This window comes from Triticum aestivum, chromosome 5D, assembly GCF_018294505.1.
Source record: "Triticum aestivum cultivar Chinese Spring chromosome 5D, IWGSC CS RefSeq v2.1, whole genome shotgun sequence".
In the NCBI taxonomy this organism is placed as follows: Eukaryota; Viridiplantae; Streptophyta; class Magnoliopsida; order Poales; family Poaceae; genus Triticum; species Triticum aestivum.
Genome location: NC_057808.1, coordinates 483,298,242 through 483,313,591, shown reverse-complemented (window position 1 = coordinate 483,313,591; position 15,350 = coordinate 483,298,242). Strand labels below are relative to the sequence as shown.

Sequence of the window (15,350 nt, the reverse complement as noted above, 5' to 3'; positions counted from 1 at the left end):
CGACTGAGGTATTCAACTTTGGATTTGGTTCATGATTTTGATCGGGTCAAAAAAATTTCAAACCAACCAAGACCAATTGGCCTATAAAAACATATCAATTCCGCGCACCCTCTCTTTTCACCGAAAAAGCGTCATAGTGCATGTAGACACCAACGTGAAAAATTTCTCCACATAATTATGGGTTGGGAGGTAGATAGCACAGAATCATATTGCGAAAGGCCCGCCAACATAAGTATGAGCTAGCCCATGCGTAGGAGGTACCAGAGAAGTAGGCCATCATCAAGTCCATCCAGTGGCGGAGGTGGCGGCGAATGGCTGCTTCATCCACGAGACGAACATGAAGATCGAGTAGCTCTTCGTGGCCGAGGAGGACAGCGAGGAGGCGCCAACGTTTCGCTCGGCTGCCAATGACCACAAGGTCGGCTGCTCTGGCAAGGAGGTCATCGAGATATCCGATCATGAGTAGTTTAGCTAGTTTGCTATTTTATATCTTTATGTATATACGATATATCAAATGAATGTTGCATGTGGAGAGTCGAAAATTAAAAATGTGGTCACAATGTGTGAAAAATATGGGGTGACCGAATGGTCCGCAGGCGTCTGGAGCTCAATTTTATGTTTGCCAGGTCCCGCCATGGATCTATGTCAACTGGTGTAAATATAGATTTTTGCGAGTGTCTATTGCAATCTTGAAAGTCTGGTATGGCAAAGTCGTGTGTAGGTTATTTTTCTTTGCTGTTGGTTCAGTGCGGATGGTGTATAATTGAAGGAAGAAGAAGAATACTAGTATGCTTTTTAATCCAATTTTGTTTTGTATTGATTGTTCTACGTCTATCCATTTGTTTCTCTCAGTATTAATCACATCTAAGATGTTATTTATTTATTTATTATTTCTTTTACTTGGCCCATAGATTCGGAGGATCAAGACATCTCATCCTACCTGATATAGAGGGTGTTTGGATCCAAGGGACTTATTTTAGTCTGACTAAAAATAGTCTCTTTAAGAGATTAAAGTACCAAGCACCCCTGACTAAAGAGGGGCTAAAACTAGTCTTGAGACTAAATTTTTTTAGTTAGGGGTACCCTACTAAAATATGGATTAGTCCTCTCTCTCCTTATTTAACTCCTCTCCTTTAACACAGGCCAGTTCTGGATTGGAGGGTTTGGAGGATAATAAATGCTCATTAACTTGATTTTAGTCTCTTTAGTACTACCTCCGTTTCAGTTTACAAATCTTACGCGTATAACTAGGTTGCCAATTTTATCACCCTAATATAAACTATATAACACAAAAATTATACTTTTTGAAAGTAGAAACTTCATAGTTTATGTTGGTATATTTTTTGTAATATATGACTTGTATTAGGTGATGGATTATGGATGGGCTTAGGCCCATATAAGACAATAATCCCTAGTTAATCTCTAAGGCCCATGCATGTGTACGGCAAGTGGTGGGAAGTGTGGGAAGTTTAGTCTCATACTGCTACAGTAAGAAGAGTGAGACCTCTTTATAAGGGCTGCTCTACCACTTGCTATTGGAAGCTTGGGAATAGGAGTTGTACACGCGCGCTCCTCCTCCTCCGCCGCCCGCCTCGCCTCGTCACGACGCGCGTGCGCGCCGCGGGTTGCGGGAATGAGCCGAGCCGAAGCTTATTTTTGCCGCTCAGGAATGGTTAATTAATTGTTAATTAATTAACGAGTCGTGTACGGAAGCGCCACTGTCCGAGACGTTGGACTGTGGGCTGTTCGCGAACTCGGTCGTGGGCCTGGCCTAGGCCCATCTACCTGACGGCCTATATAAAAAGGCACTGGCCAGTGGAGTGAACCCTAACTCAGTTCACTCACTCCCTCTCGTACAACCCTAGCCGTCATCTACTGTTCCTCTCCTTGTGCTGCTTCCGGCGATCCCATCCCGACGACCGCGTGCATGGTTGGTCGGGAGAGCAGGTGCCTCCGGAACCCTGTCGTTCGAGATCCTGCCCGGGAGAACGGCAATAAGGTTTTTGGGGAGCGTCTCGACGCGACTGCTCCCGATCCGTCCCCGTCTCCGTCCGCCTCTGCTTCCACTACTTCCCCTGCATCGACCCCATGGCTGACGAGGCCGCCGCTGCCGCCGCCGCTTTGGCCTGGCCAACCGGAGGGTATGACTCGTTCATCCCCTATTTGCTCGTTCATGCGCTAGCCGTATATATGTTGTTCATAGATGTTTCGGTTCTATGTACTGTACGTGCTCACATGCTTAGATATCGGTATGAGATGCATACCGTATTTGCCATGATTACTGTTTACTCGTGGATTAGATTAGTCGGAAAAGTGCTAATATTTCCAACAATCCAAAAACCTTATTTTAGGCACTTTTCGACTCATGGCTTCGCCGCTACTCTGAAACCGGAAAAGTTTACTGGAACGCATTTTAAGCGTTGGCAGACGAGGACTACCTTGTGGCTCACAGCAATGAACGTGTTCTGGGTTGGTGGTGTGTCTCCCACGGTAACGATTGCTCCTGAACAGGAGAATGCGTTTAGGGAGGCAACCACCATCTTTGTTGGAGCCGTTCTTACTGTGATCGGAGACAAGCTAGTCGACGCATATCTCCATATGCGCGTTGCCAAGAATTTGTGGGATGCGCTCGAAGCTAAGTTCGGCGCAACCGATGCTGGCAGTGAGTTGTATGCCATGGAGCAGTTCCATGATTACAGGATGGTTGATAACCGTCCTGTATTGGACCAGGCTCATGAAATACAATGCATTGCCAAGGAGCTGGAGCTCCTGAAGTGTGAGTTACCGGACAAGTTTGTCGCGGGTTGCATTATTGCAAAACTCCCTCCTGGATGGAGGAACTTTGCTACTTCACTCAAGCACTTGAGACGTGAATTCTCTGTTGAGGATGTCATCGGTCATCTAAGTGTTGAGCAGAACTCGAGAGCAAAGGACTCACACGTGAAAGGGGCAGAGGGTTCTTCTAGCACCAATGTGGTGCAGAAGAACTCCCACAAGTTCAAGGGAAAGAAATCTGTCCAGCAGAATACTACCTTCAAGAAGAAGGGTAAGAAGAAAGATAAGAAGAGAGATGGCTGCTTCACTTGTGGTTCAGATGAACATTGGGCAAACAAGTGCCAAAACAATTATAAGAAGCCAGGACAGGACGCAAAGTCTGTCAATGTGACTCTGAGCAACAATGAAGCGGCATCAGGGTATGGTAATCTGTTTACCATACTCTCAGTTTGTCAGTCCACCGATTGGTGGGTTGACACTGGGGCCAATATTCATGTGTGTGCTGATGTGTCTTTGTTTTCTTCTTACCAGGTCACACGAGATTGTTCCGTCCTGATGGGGAACGGCTCGCATGCTTCTGTTCATGGTGTTGGCACGGTAGATCTGAAGTTTACTTCGGGAAAGATCGTGCAACTGAAGAACGTGCAGCATGTCCCCGCTATCAAGAAGAATCTCGTTAGTGACTCCCTTCTATGTAAAGAAGGGTTTAAGTTAGTATTTGAGTCTAACAAAGTAGTCGTATCTCGGTATGGACTATTTGTTGGAAAAGGATATGATTGTGGTGGTTTGTTCCGCCTTTCCCTGGAGGATTTCTGTAATAAAGTTGTGAACCAAATTCATTCTAATGTGAACGAATGTGAGGTTTGGCATTCACGTCTTTGTCACATAAATTTCGGTTGTATGACGCGGCTAGCTAAGATGAATCTAATCCCGAGTTTCACTTTAGCCAAAGGCTCTAAGTGCCATGCGTGTGTGCAAGCAAAGCAACCTCGTAAGCCTCACAAGCCTGCGAAGGAGAGACACCTGGCACCACTAGAGCTCATACATTCAGATCTCTGTGAGATGAATGGTGTGTTGACTAAAGGTGGAAAGAAATACTTCATGACTTTGATTGATGATTCCACTAGATTCTGTTATGTGTATTTGTTAAATACAAAGGATGAGGCTCTACACTACTTTAAAATCTATAAGGCTGAAGTTGAGAACCAACTTGAGAAGAAAATAAAACGAGTCCGGTCTGATCATGGTGGAGAGTACTTTTCTAGTGAGTTTGATTTATTCTGTGCGGAACATGGTATTATTCATGAGAGGACGCCTCCCTATTCACCCCAGTCAAACGGGGTTGCCGAACGGAAAAACCGTACTCTAACAGATTTGGCTAACGCCATGTTAGATACATCGGGTTTATCCAAGGCATGGTGGGGGGAGGCTGTATTGACATCATGTCATGTCTTGAATAAAGTTCCCGCGAAGGATAATGAGACTACTCCCTATGAGCAATGGGAGAAGAAAAGAACTACACTCTCTTACTTGCGCAGTTGGGGCTGTTTGGCGAAAGTCAATGTGCCGATCCCCAAAAAGCGTAAGCTTGGACCAAAGACCGTGGACTGCGTTAATTTGGGTTACGCTAAGAATAGCGTTGGCTATAGATTTCTAGTGGTGAAATCTGAGGTACCTGACCAGAAGGTCGGTACAATTATAGAGTCTAAGGATGCTACATTCTTTGAGGATATATTCCCCATGAGAGATATGCAAAGCACTTCTAGACTGGAATCTGATGAGACTCCTGAACCTTCCATTCCGATGGAATATTATTTACACAAAAGTGATGAAAGTTCATCAGAGGATGAGGAGGAAGCTCCTGTTGGGAGCAAGAGACAAAGGACTGCAAAGTCTTTTGGTGATGATTTCCTCGTGTACCTCATGGATGATGACACTCCCAGTTCCATTTCAGAAGCTTATGCATCTCCGGATGCTGACTACTGGAAGGATGCTGTCCGTAGGGAGATGGATTCCATCATGGCTAACGGGACATGGGAGATCACTGATCGTCCTTATGGTTGCCAACCGTTGGGATGTAAGTGGGTGTTCAAGAGGAAGCTTAGGCCCGATGGTACTGTTGAGAAGTACAAGGCTAGGCTTGTGGCCAAGGGTTATACCCAAAAGGAAAAAGAGGATTTCTTCGATACTTAATCACCTGTGGCTAGACTGGCAAACATTCGAGTGTTACTCGCTTTGGCTGCCTCGCATGGTCTTCTCGTTCATCAGATGGACGTTAAGACGGCTTTCCTTAATGGAGAGCTAGACGAGGAAATTTACATGCAACAGCCAGGATGGCTTTGTAGTAAATGGTCAGGAAAGAAAGGTGTGTAAGCTAGTGAAATCTTTGTATGGCCTGAAACAAGCGCCTAAGAAATGGCATGAGAAGTTTAATACAACTTTGACATCTGTTGGCTTTGTTGTTAACGAAGCTGACAAATGTGTATACTATCACTATGGTGGGGGCGAAGGAGTTATACTGTGTGTGTATGTCGATGACATACTGATATTTGGGACCCACCTCAAGGTCATTGAGGAGGTCAAGGCTTTTCTATCTCATAACTTTGAGATGAAAGACCTGGGCGTGGCTGATGTTATCTTGAACATCAAGCTACTGAGAAATACTGAGGGTGGAATTACACTTTTGCAATCCCACTATGTTGAGAAGATTTTGAGCCGTTTTGGATATTCGGACTGCAAACCTTCTGCAACACCATATGATCCAAGAGTGCGGATACGCAAGTTCGAAGGCACGGCTGTAGATCAATTGAGATATTCTCAAGTGGTTGGTTCACTAATGTACCTAGCTTGTGCTACTCGTCCTGACATCTCATTTGCTGTGTGCAAACTGAGCCGGTTTGTTTCCAATCCGGGAGATGTGCATTGGCATGCTGTTGAGCGAGTGATGCGCTATTTGCAAGGCAATGTGAACTACGAGATTCACTATTCTGGGTACCCGACGGTACTTGAGGGGTATAGTGATTCTAACTGGATATCTGATGCTGATGAGATGAAAGCCACAAGTGAATATGTCTTCACACTTGGTGGTGGTGCTGTTTCCTGGAAGTCTTGCAAGCAGACGATCTTAACCAGATCGACTATGGAAGCAGAACTCACAGCATTAGACACATCATGCGTCGAAGCAGAATGGCTTCGAGAGCTTTTGATGGATTTGCCGGTGGTTGATAAACCAGTCCCGGCTGTCCTTATGAACTGTGACAATCAAACAGTGATTGCCAAGGCTAAGAGTTCAAAGGACAACATGAAATCCACAAAGCACATAAGAAGAAGATTAAAATCTGTCAGAAAATCAAGAAACTCCGGAGTAATAGCGTTGGATTATATCCAGACGGCTAAGAATCTGGCAACCCCTTTACGAAAGGGCTATCACGGATTGTGATAGAAAATGCATCGAGGGAGATGGGTATGAGACCCACGTAAGTTGCCATGGGGGTAACCCAACCTATGTGATCGGAGATCCCGTGAATTAGGACCTGGGAAAACAATCCAGCGGTCAACTGAGGAGAGTATCCTTAATTAACCCACTCCCTTGGAGATGCAATAATACTCTCAATTCTGTAAGGCAGGCTGACTTTTGTCTTAATGTGTTCCAAAGCTTATGTAAGCAAGATGCTAACCTACAGAGCATTCTTTGGAGGAACACACCTATGTGAGCCCGACTGCTGGTCACAGTCTATGAGATTGGGTGATCTCTAGGAAGCTTATGAGAAGGTACGGAGTATGACTAATAAGCTCCACCCGTGGGGTTTAGCCTTCGGCAGCCACGTATCAGCTGACAATAGGCGAAACTTCTGCACGCCAGACTGACAATTCAAGGCATAGTCCATTGTTCAGTTGTGAAGAAGTCTAATCCTATTGCTCTAGGTGGAAGTTCAACTTAACATCTCCACTGAAAATTCTGGTATATCAAATATTGTTTGGAACAGTTGACAAACTTATGTGCCTCGAGATCTGGTGGGGGATTGATGGATTATGGATGGGCTTAGGCCCATATAAGACAATAATCCCTAGTTAATCTCTAAGGCCCATGCATGTGTACGACAAGTGGTGGGAAGTATGGGAAGTTTAGTCCCATACTGCTACAGTAAGAAGAGTGAGACCTCTTTATAAGGGCTGCTCTACCACTTGCTATTGGGAGCTTGGGAATAGGAGCTGTACACGCGCGCTCCTCCTCCTCCGCCGCCCGCCACGCCTCGCCTCGCCTCGTCACGACGCGCGCGCGCCGCGGGTTGCGGGAATGAGCGAGCCAAAGCTTATTTTTGCCACTCCCTCTCGTACAACCCTAGCCGTCATCTACTGTTCCCGATCCGTCCCCGTCTCCGTCCGCCTCTGCTTCCACTACTTCCCCTGCATCGACCCCATGGCTGACGACGCCGCCGCAAAGAAGAAGACATCGGCCGATGCCGAGGCTGCCGCCGCGTTGGCCTGGCCAACCGGAGGGTATGACTCGTTCATCCCCTATTTGCTCGTTCATGCGCTAGCCGTATATATGCTGTTCATAGATGTTTCTGTTCTATGTACTGTACGTGCTCACATGCTTAGATATCGGTATGAGATGCATACCGTATTTGCCATGATTACTGTTTACTCGTGGATTAGATTAGTCGGAAAAGTGTTAATATTTCCAACATTAGGTTGGTCAAATTGACGACCTAGGGATACGCGCACGCCCTGTAAACTGAGAAAGAGGTAGTATTTGGATCCAAGCATGGATGAGGTAGCAAGTTTTAGTCCCACGACTAAAACTCTACTCCCATTTTTTTCTTCTGAAAACCTCCAATTCACAAACTCCTTTTTTCTTCTTCTGAAACATCCAATTCACAACTCTCGACCTGTCAGAGCCACCGCCCTGCCCCCAAATCGCCGCCGCTACTATCCCCGGGGGAAAATATCGGCGGCCTGCAGCACTGGCCCACCGCCGGTTCTGCCGGCTGGTAATGCTGCTGCCACTTTACTTATTTTAATTAATCAACCAGATTCCAGAGGCCTCGTATCATTTTCTTCTTCCCCACCATCCACCCGTCTCCATCACCCATTCTCCTCCTCCCTCTTCTCCGTCCGTCAATCCCCCTCTATCTCCTCCCCGCACCAGCTCTTGTACTACTCGGAGCACCTCCACCCCTGACCCCGACTCCGACCACCCATCCATCCGCTTCTTGCTTCTTCCGCTGTCCGGGCCAAGAATCTGAGATCCTGTCCGGCGCCGCCGCTTGTTTCTTGATGGCCGCATAGGTATGGCGGCCCTGCCCTGTCTTTCTTGCGCTTCTTCTTCTTGTTTTGCTTGTGATTGTGATTCATGTTGCTCAGCCCTGCTGCTGCTTGTTGGCTGGTCTTGATTTTTGTTACTTCATGGTGTTCTGTGCTGTTGCTGCCGGTTAATTTCATGAATTTGTCCTCGGTTTGCCCCTCCAAAAATGTCCCCACGCCGCACCTAGGAAGAATAAACTAGGTTTAGCTGTTTGCCTCTGCTATCTCTAGTCACAGTCGTGTGTTATTTTCTTTGTAGTATAAAAGTCTATTTTGTCTGCGGCTCAATACAACTAAATTCCCAGTGATAATAATGCGTTTTCTTATTTTTAAGAGAAAGATCTGTAATTTAGTTTATGCCCTGTTCTTGATATACCATTGCTTGTCCGCTCATCCGCTTGCTTCAAGCCCCATGGCCTGCTCACCCTCAGGTCCATAATTCGAATTTTCTCCCAATTTGATTGGCTTGTTCTCGACGAATTGGGAATGAAACAATGCCTAGTTTCTTAAAAGAAATGCATTTCCTTCCAATTTGTTGAGTTTTTCATCGATTGAATTGTCCCTGGTTGCTATTGGCTATGCTGTCTAGATGAAAAGACAATTAAATTGGGGATGATTTTCTTTCTTTCTAGAACACGTCTGCAACAGATAGCTAAGGTAGCACCAGTGATACAACGACCAAACAAAACAAAACAAAAACGAATTACAACAAGGCGATTAAACCTAATCTAAAAGGAAAGGAAGAAAAAACAAAAAGTCTAAAAGCAAACTGGGAATAAAGTTGAGCCTAAATTGACCACAGAATAATGCATTCGTGTCAGCCGTTCATTTTGCTACTTGGCTTCTGCACAGCCACTCAGCCAGCCAGAAGCAGGCTTATGCACAAGCCACCCATGTGCGGTAGGGGGCGACGAGGCGTATACATGGTGGAACTATGGCCTTATATGTGAGCCTGTTATTGATGTATTTCAAAATAGAATCTCAGTAATTGAATCATCTTGATGTGATTTTCTGAGGTTCAATAAAAGCTTTCCTTTATCTAAAAACCTGCGTTACGTCTGTTTGATTCGCAATTGTTTTATCAAAATATTGGTAGCCAAACAAGGAGTGTCAAGAAAGCATATGGTGAACTTGCTTCTTCTTAGTTCTTACCGTGAAACGATTAGAAACATCAACTTCAAATTTATGTGGCTTGACACTGTTTGGTCACCAATTAAATTGATATGAGTTTGTTGAAATGATGTTTGTCTACTTGAACATATGGTCTTCATTGCATTTGCTCTATACTTTCTGAAATATAATTTGGTTCAAAACCATATGCCCATGTAAAATTGATGTGAGTTCAGGTGTTAAGTTCAAAATTGACTCAGGATGCGCTTATGCATTCCTTCCTTGGATTCTGTGATTTTGATGGTGATAGTAACATACTAATTGTACTTACTTTAAAGATGGCAGGATCAACTTCATTTTGAGCTTGTCCCACAAGGTTGCAATCACCAGTATGTCAGCTAAGGCTTCAGAACGTACATATAGATGCTCAGATGATTCACAAATGGCGTACTACAACAACTCGGTGCCTTTAGCAGAAAATGGACGGTTCTATATGATGCAAAATCATCTGGATGTTCACTACACATCTTCAGGTGATGGGTCACAGAAAATTAGTTCCAATCCTCAAGTATTTGAAGCACAGTACTGCACACTCGAATCATCATCGGCAAATGGTGTTTATCCTACACAGAGCTCCACATCTTCTCATAGCATCTCCCCTATAAGTGGGAGCCCCCTGTCTCAGAATGATAGCCACTCATACCACACATATGATTCACCCCCAACTGCTTCATGTGTTACCGAGATACCGGATTTCCAGAGTAAACTGAAGGAGCTAGAAAATGCAATTCTTGGACCTGAATTGGACATAGCCTCTGACAGCCCCGAGAGCTTATTGCAAGCCAACCATCCTTTGAAACAAGATAACTGGAGACAGCTTCTGGGAATTAACACAGGAGACTTGAAGCAGGTGATCATAGCATGCGGTAAGGCTGTTGCTGCGAATGATATGTATGCAACAGAACTATTGATATCTGAGCTAGGTCAGCTGGTGTCTGTCTCTGGAGATCCAATGCAACGCCTAGGGGCATATATGTTGGAAGGCCTTGTGGCCAGGCTCTCTTTCTCTGGAAGTAAGCTGTATAAATCCTTGAAGTGCAAAGAACCTACAAGCTCTGAGCTCATGTCTTACATGCATCTCCTCTGTGAGATCTGCCCGTTCTACAAGTTTGGTTACATGTCGGCCAATGGTGCCATAGCAGAGGCTATCAAAGGCGAGAACTTCGTTCACATCATTGATTTCCAAATCGCACAGGGGAGCCAGTGGATAACTATCATTCAGGCTCTTGCAGCGAGGCCCGGGGGTCCACCATTCCTAAGAATCACTGGTATAGATGACTCAAACTCTGCTTATGCCCGAGGTGGTGGACTGGATATGGTTGGGACAAGATTGCATAGCATCTCTGCTTCGTGTGGCCTTCCCTTTGAGTTCAATGCTGTCCATGCTGCTAGCCATGAGGTTTATATTCAGCATCTTGACACAAGACCTGGGGAGGCTATTGTAGTGAATTTTGCCTATCAGCTGCACCATACTCCTGATGAAAGCGTGAGCGTGGAAAATCACCGGGACAGGATCATAAGAATGATCAAGAGCCTGTCCCCTAGGGTGGTGACTCTTGTTGAGCAGGAGTCGAACACAAACACAAGTGCATTCTTGCCAAGGTACTTGGAGACCCTCGACTACTATACGGCAATGTTTGAGTCAATAGATGTTGCTCTACCAAGGGATGATAAGAGGCGGATTAGCACGGAGCAACACTGTGTGGCAAGGGATATCGTCAATTTAATCGCGTGCGAGGGTGCTGAAAGGGTTGAGAGGCACGAGGTGTTTGGGAAATGGAAGGCGAGGTTTGCAATGGCTGGATTCAGGCCGTACCCGCTGAGTTCGGTGGTGAACAACACCATCAAAACGCTGCTGGATAGCTACCACAGTTGCTACAGGCTTGAGGAGAGGGACGGAGTCCTTTACCTTGGTTGGAAGGGCAGAGTGTTGGTCGTGTCTTCTGCGTGGTGCTGACATGTCTTGAGGAGAAGCTCATGTCATGTATGTACACTGTTTTTATTGTTGAAACTTAATTCTTGAGTGATTCGTGTTACGTCGATCCACGATATTTCTATAGCCTGACTTGTCCTTTACCCAATTTCAGATGGAACCTGAGCTTATCAGGTCGGTTCAGTTTTCTGTCTGCTCACTGGCCATCTAATTCACTGGAACCTGAGCTTGATTGATTTGTCCTTTCTCCAGTTTCAGATGGAACCTGAGCTTATATAAGGGCTTTGCTGCTTGTCTGCACCAGGAGTTGCTGTGATGATACCGCGACAGCCGTGACTTAGAAGAAGGCATAGTGATTAAATAAATAAATATGTTCATAGCTAGGAATTTGGTGTGTTGTGGTTTGCTCCCGTTGTTCTAGGATTGACATGCTTGTAATATACTGTACTACTAATTAGAGGATGTTTAGAGACGATTAAAGGGTATGCAGGCACAAGAGGCGGCTGTTGCATGTGTCCTCACTCTCGTGGATTTGTGTGATGATGACGTGATGGTTTATTACGACCTCTTCTGCTGCTTGCTGCCCTGAAATAATACTACAGTACTGAATGTTATAGCGTACTGATTCAGGAGAAAAGTCTAGGAAATATGTGATGAACCTGTGACGTACTAGTATAATGCCGCTCTGGAGGGAGATCCAGCTCACATCCAAATCTGTGCAATATGGAAAGCTCTCGAAGCTCATCTTCTCTGATACTTCTTCAAGCTAGGAGTGTATTTGTATTTGAAAAAGAAGGGTCTTTGGAAGAATTACCAACAATCCTCTGCGCTTCTCATTTCTGGTATGTGTGATACAGTTTAACTGAACACCGCACGATTACAGTGACTGATTATACAAGAGTAAGAATTGCTGAGATGATCAGTGTGTTACTAACTATGACAGCAAAGGGAGCTGCGAGGAGCATATACCCATCTGTAATAAGATGGCCTAAATTTCTTCTTCCTTCCCATTATGGTCTAAATTTTAAAACAGCCAAATTATCTTCTAGACCATGTAATAAGATGGCTGTCAAAAAAGAAGAAGAAATAAAGGCTTGCATTGGTTGCTGGAAACAGAGCATGCATGAAGCAGCTCCTCTGTTTCCGCTAGCTGCATCTGCATGCGTGCTCTGTTTCGTCCCTGGTCCCAGAGTACTTCATTCCATAAAGGCCATCTTACTATCTTAGGCATTGCATTCTGAATTTGTGATTCTTTCTCGTTACAACCATAACTGAATAATCTCCGTGTCTGAAAAACAAGCAACCTGTCGTCATGAGTTCATCTGAAATAATGATGCCTGCACGTCCTTACTGCCTCTTTGAAACAAATACTATATATTGTACGTAGCTGTTACAGTGTAGTATGCTATACAATGCACCTTCGACCAATACTATGTAGGCTTTGCAGTTTTGGACTTCACGTGGTTATTTTCCTTTATTCTTACCGGGTGCTTAATAGTTACTCCCTCCGTAAACAGATATAAGACGTTTTAGATCACTATAAACTATTTACAGAGGAATATTACGTAAAACAAAATCGTGAGTGGCCATGGGTGCTAAATTTGTTAATGTTTTGGAGAGCTTAGCATCCGAGTAACGATTGATATTGTTCAGGAAAATGCCCATGATGACCTGTGCTACGATGTTCTTAATCTTTGCAGTAAGAGTATGCAGTGACAAGTTTTGTGGAAATCTTATTTGGTTGGTGAGCCATCTTATTATTTTTCTATCCCATCAGTAGCTGTCTTTATTTTGTTAACTTTTTGCTCATCTGCACAAAATAGAGAAACATCAAAATAGTCTGAAAGTGACACTCTTGTATTTGGTCCACATGGTTCTTCCAGCTGCATTCTTTACAATGTATAAACAGAAGACTGAAATAAATACTTTTTGTGGTGTAGGAATATTCAACTGTGCGAACTTCATTCAGTCACCGATTATGCTTTATTGAAAAGGTCATGCTTCTGGAAGACTGCAGCCTTTATTGACCGACCCCTTCATGTCACCTCCGGAATCGTGTTGCTGCTCTTTGCAAATTATCTTCCATTCGTCATTGCTCCCAGGGAGGTCTCATCTCAGCTCAGCATGGAGGTTCTGATTTCAGCAGTTGCGGGCGATCTTGTCGGCAGGTTCATCTCTTTCCTGGCTCAAAATTATGGCACCCACACATGTGAGGAGGAGGATCGTAGAAGGTTGGAACGCATCTTGCTGAGGATGCACACCGTTGTTGAAGAAGCAGAGGGGCGGCGCATCACAAATCGAGGGATGCTCCGGCAGCTGAAGGCGCTCATCGAGGGTATGTACCTTGGGTACTACATGCTGGACAGGCTCAGGGTCCAGTCCCTTGGAGAAGAGAGCGTCGAGGATGACGAGGTGAGTTATCGGAGCCAATCTTTTGCCGTTTCTACTTTTAATACCGCCAAGCGCCTTCGTTTGGCTGTTGCTGCTTCTATAACGAAGAACACACCAGTAGCATTTGGGGCCGGGAGCACAACAAAGTTGAAAAGTGTTCTTGAAAGTTTGGAGGCTCATACCGCAGATATGAGAGAGTTTGTGATGCTCCTTGGCAGCTGCCCTCGCCTGTCTCGCCAGCCATACGATACATATCTACACATGGATAAGTGCATGTTTGGTCGCCACATCGAGAAAGAGCAACTCCTCAACTTCTTACTATGCAGTGATGATAGTCATGACGGAACAAATTTCTGCATCCTTCCGATCATCGGCCCGTGCAGAGTCGGAAAGAAAACTCTGGTGCAACATGCTTGCAGGGATGAGAGGGTGCGGGGTCGTTTCTCCCACATGTTTTTCTATAAAGGCGATGACCCGCATATTGGAGAATTTGCGGCGAACTGCAAGGCAGGCTCGGGGAAGTACTTATTTGTTGTTGATTTCAGCTGGGATGTGGATGCGGTGGCATGGGAGAACTTCCGATCATGCCTGCAGAAGATGCCAGGTGCTTGGAGTAAAATTGTAGTGATAGGCACAACAGATCAAGTTGCTAAAATGGGAACTGCCCAACCCATCAGGATGAAGAGTTTGCCCCAAGAAGAATACTGGTACTTCTTCAAGGCACTTGCCTTTGGAAGCATGGATCCTGATGAGAACCCAAGACTGGCATCTCTGGGAATGCAGTTGGCTACTCACCTAAATGGATCTTTTCTTGGTGCAAATATAATTGGTGGGGTATTAAGAGCTAATCCTGATACTAAATTTTGGTGCAACATGTTACTGAGGATAAGAGAACTAGTTCGGACGCACGGCTCCTTCGGCATACACCCCGAGGACCTTTTCGAGAGAAATATCCCTGTCAACTTCACCAAGTCGTCCTATGTGGGGGCTAAGATTCAAGGATGTTGGGCTTACGATTTGAGGGAGACTGGCCCGGAGCAAAGTGAGCTGCCGAAACTGACATGGCAACAACTGCTAACCGGTGCTGAAATTCCTGATGATGAAGACAGGTTTGATGTGTTGGCATGGAGATCTCGGATCCCACCTTACCGCGACTACATCGTTACTTTTGAGAAACAGAAACCACGTCGTAAGGTCAGCAGGAGGAATCATCTGGCGCCAAGAAAAACATCGGCATAAATGTTAATCTGGCAAACACAAGTGCAAGGATGAACTATATATGTCCTTATCCTATAGGTCAATAGGTCATTATTCTGCTCCTGTGTTTACTCATAGCTGTATGTACCTGCCCATGTTACTGTGGAGATGTAAAATGCCATCAGTGAATATTGAACTCTCTTACTGCGGAGACAAGTCCATATTTTACCTTGCTCAGCCTTTTGGTAGAGTTCAAATGCAACTCTCAACTCTAATACAATCTTGTATTGCGTGGTGGCCATGGTCGTTTTAGAAGGCTTCTCCCTCGCGCAGGCCGCCGGCCATGTCATCCGACGCCATAGCATGAGCGCCTGCTGCTGTTGGAGATCACTAACAGCTTCTCCTTTTCACAACCGCTTCACAGCTCTCGGCCATTTCTTGCTCAGCTTCAGACTCTTCACGCGCTTCCTCTGACTCCATGATCAACAACTCCAGTCGTATCTCCGTAGTGGCAGGGGCGGATCCACCACAGGTCATGGGTGTACAGATGTACACCCAAAAACTCGTGCAAACAAAA

At 45.3% G+C, this 15,350-nt stretch overlaps 2 protein-coding genes across 4 annotated transcripts; both read left to right on the top strand.

Annotated features, from left to right (window-relative positions):
* The first annotated feature begins 7,811 nt into the window (after positions 1–7,811).
* LOC123123002 (scarecrow-like protein 21) lies at positions 7,812–11,746 on the top strand. 3 transcript variants are annotated; one of them, XM_044543397.1, is made up of 4 exons: positions 7,812–8,067; positions 9,531–11,236; positions 11,340–11,359; positions 11,438–11,746. In XM_044543397.1, exon 2 carries the CDS (start codon positions 9,584–9,586, stop codon positions 11,207–11,209), a length of 1,626 nt encoding a protein of 541 aa, XP_044399332.1. In that variant the 5' UTR covers positions 7,812–8,067; positions 9,531–9,583; the 3' UTR covers positions 11,210–11,236; positions 11,340–11,359; positions 11,438–11,746. The 3 variants fall into 3 exon arrangements, with proteins under 3 accessions (XP_044399332.1, XP_044399331.1, XP_044399333.1); XM_044543396.1 differs by having other exon boundaries at positions 11,340–11,746; XM_044543398.1 differs by having other exon boundaries at positions 7,826–8,067; positions 9,538–11,236; positions 11,340–11,746.
* A 1,069-nt stretch (positions 11,747–12,815) lies between these two features.
* LOC123123003 (disease resistance protein RGA2) lies at positions 12,816–14,999 on the top strand. The gene has a single exon (XM_044543399.1). It carries the CDS (start codon positions 13,310–13,312, stop codon positions 14,813–14,815), a length of 1,506 nt encoding a protein of 501 aa, XP_044399334.1. The 5' UTR covers positions 12,816–13,309; the 3' UTR covers positions 14,816–14,999.
* Positions 15,000–15,350: the final 351 nt, after the last annotated feature.

What these genes read in the sequence shown, in the direction of transcription:
- LOC123123002 (XM_044543397.1), top strand. Translation starts at nt 9,584, where the DNA reads ATGTCAGCTAAGGCTTCAGAACGTACATATAGATGCTCAGATGATTCA.
- LOC123123003 (XM_044543399.1), top strand. Translation starts at nt 13,310, where the DNA reads ATGGAGGTTCTGATTTCAGCAGTTGCGGGCGATCTTGTCGGCAGGTTC.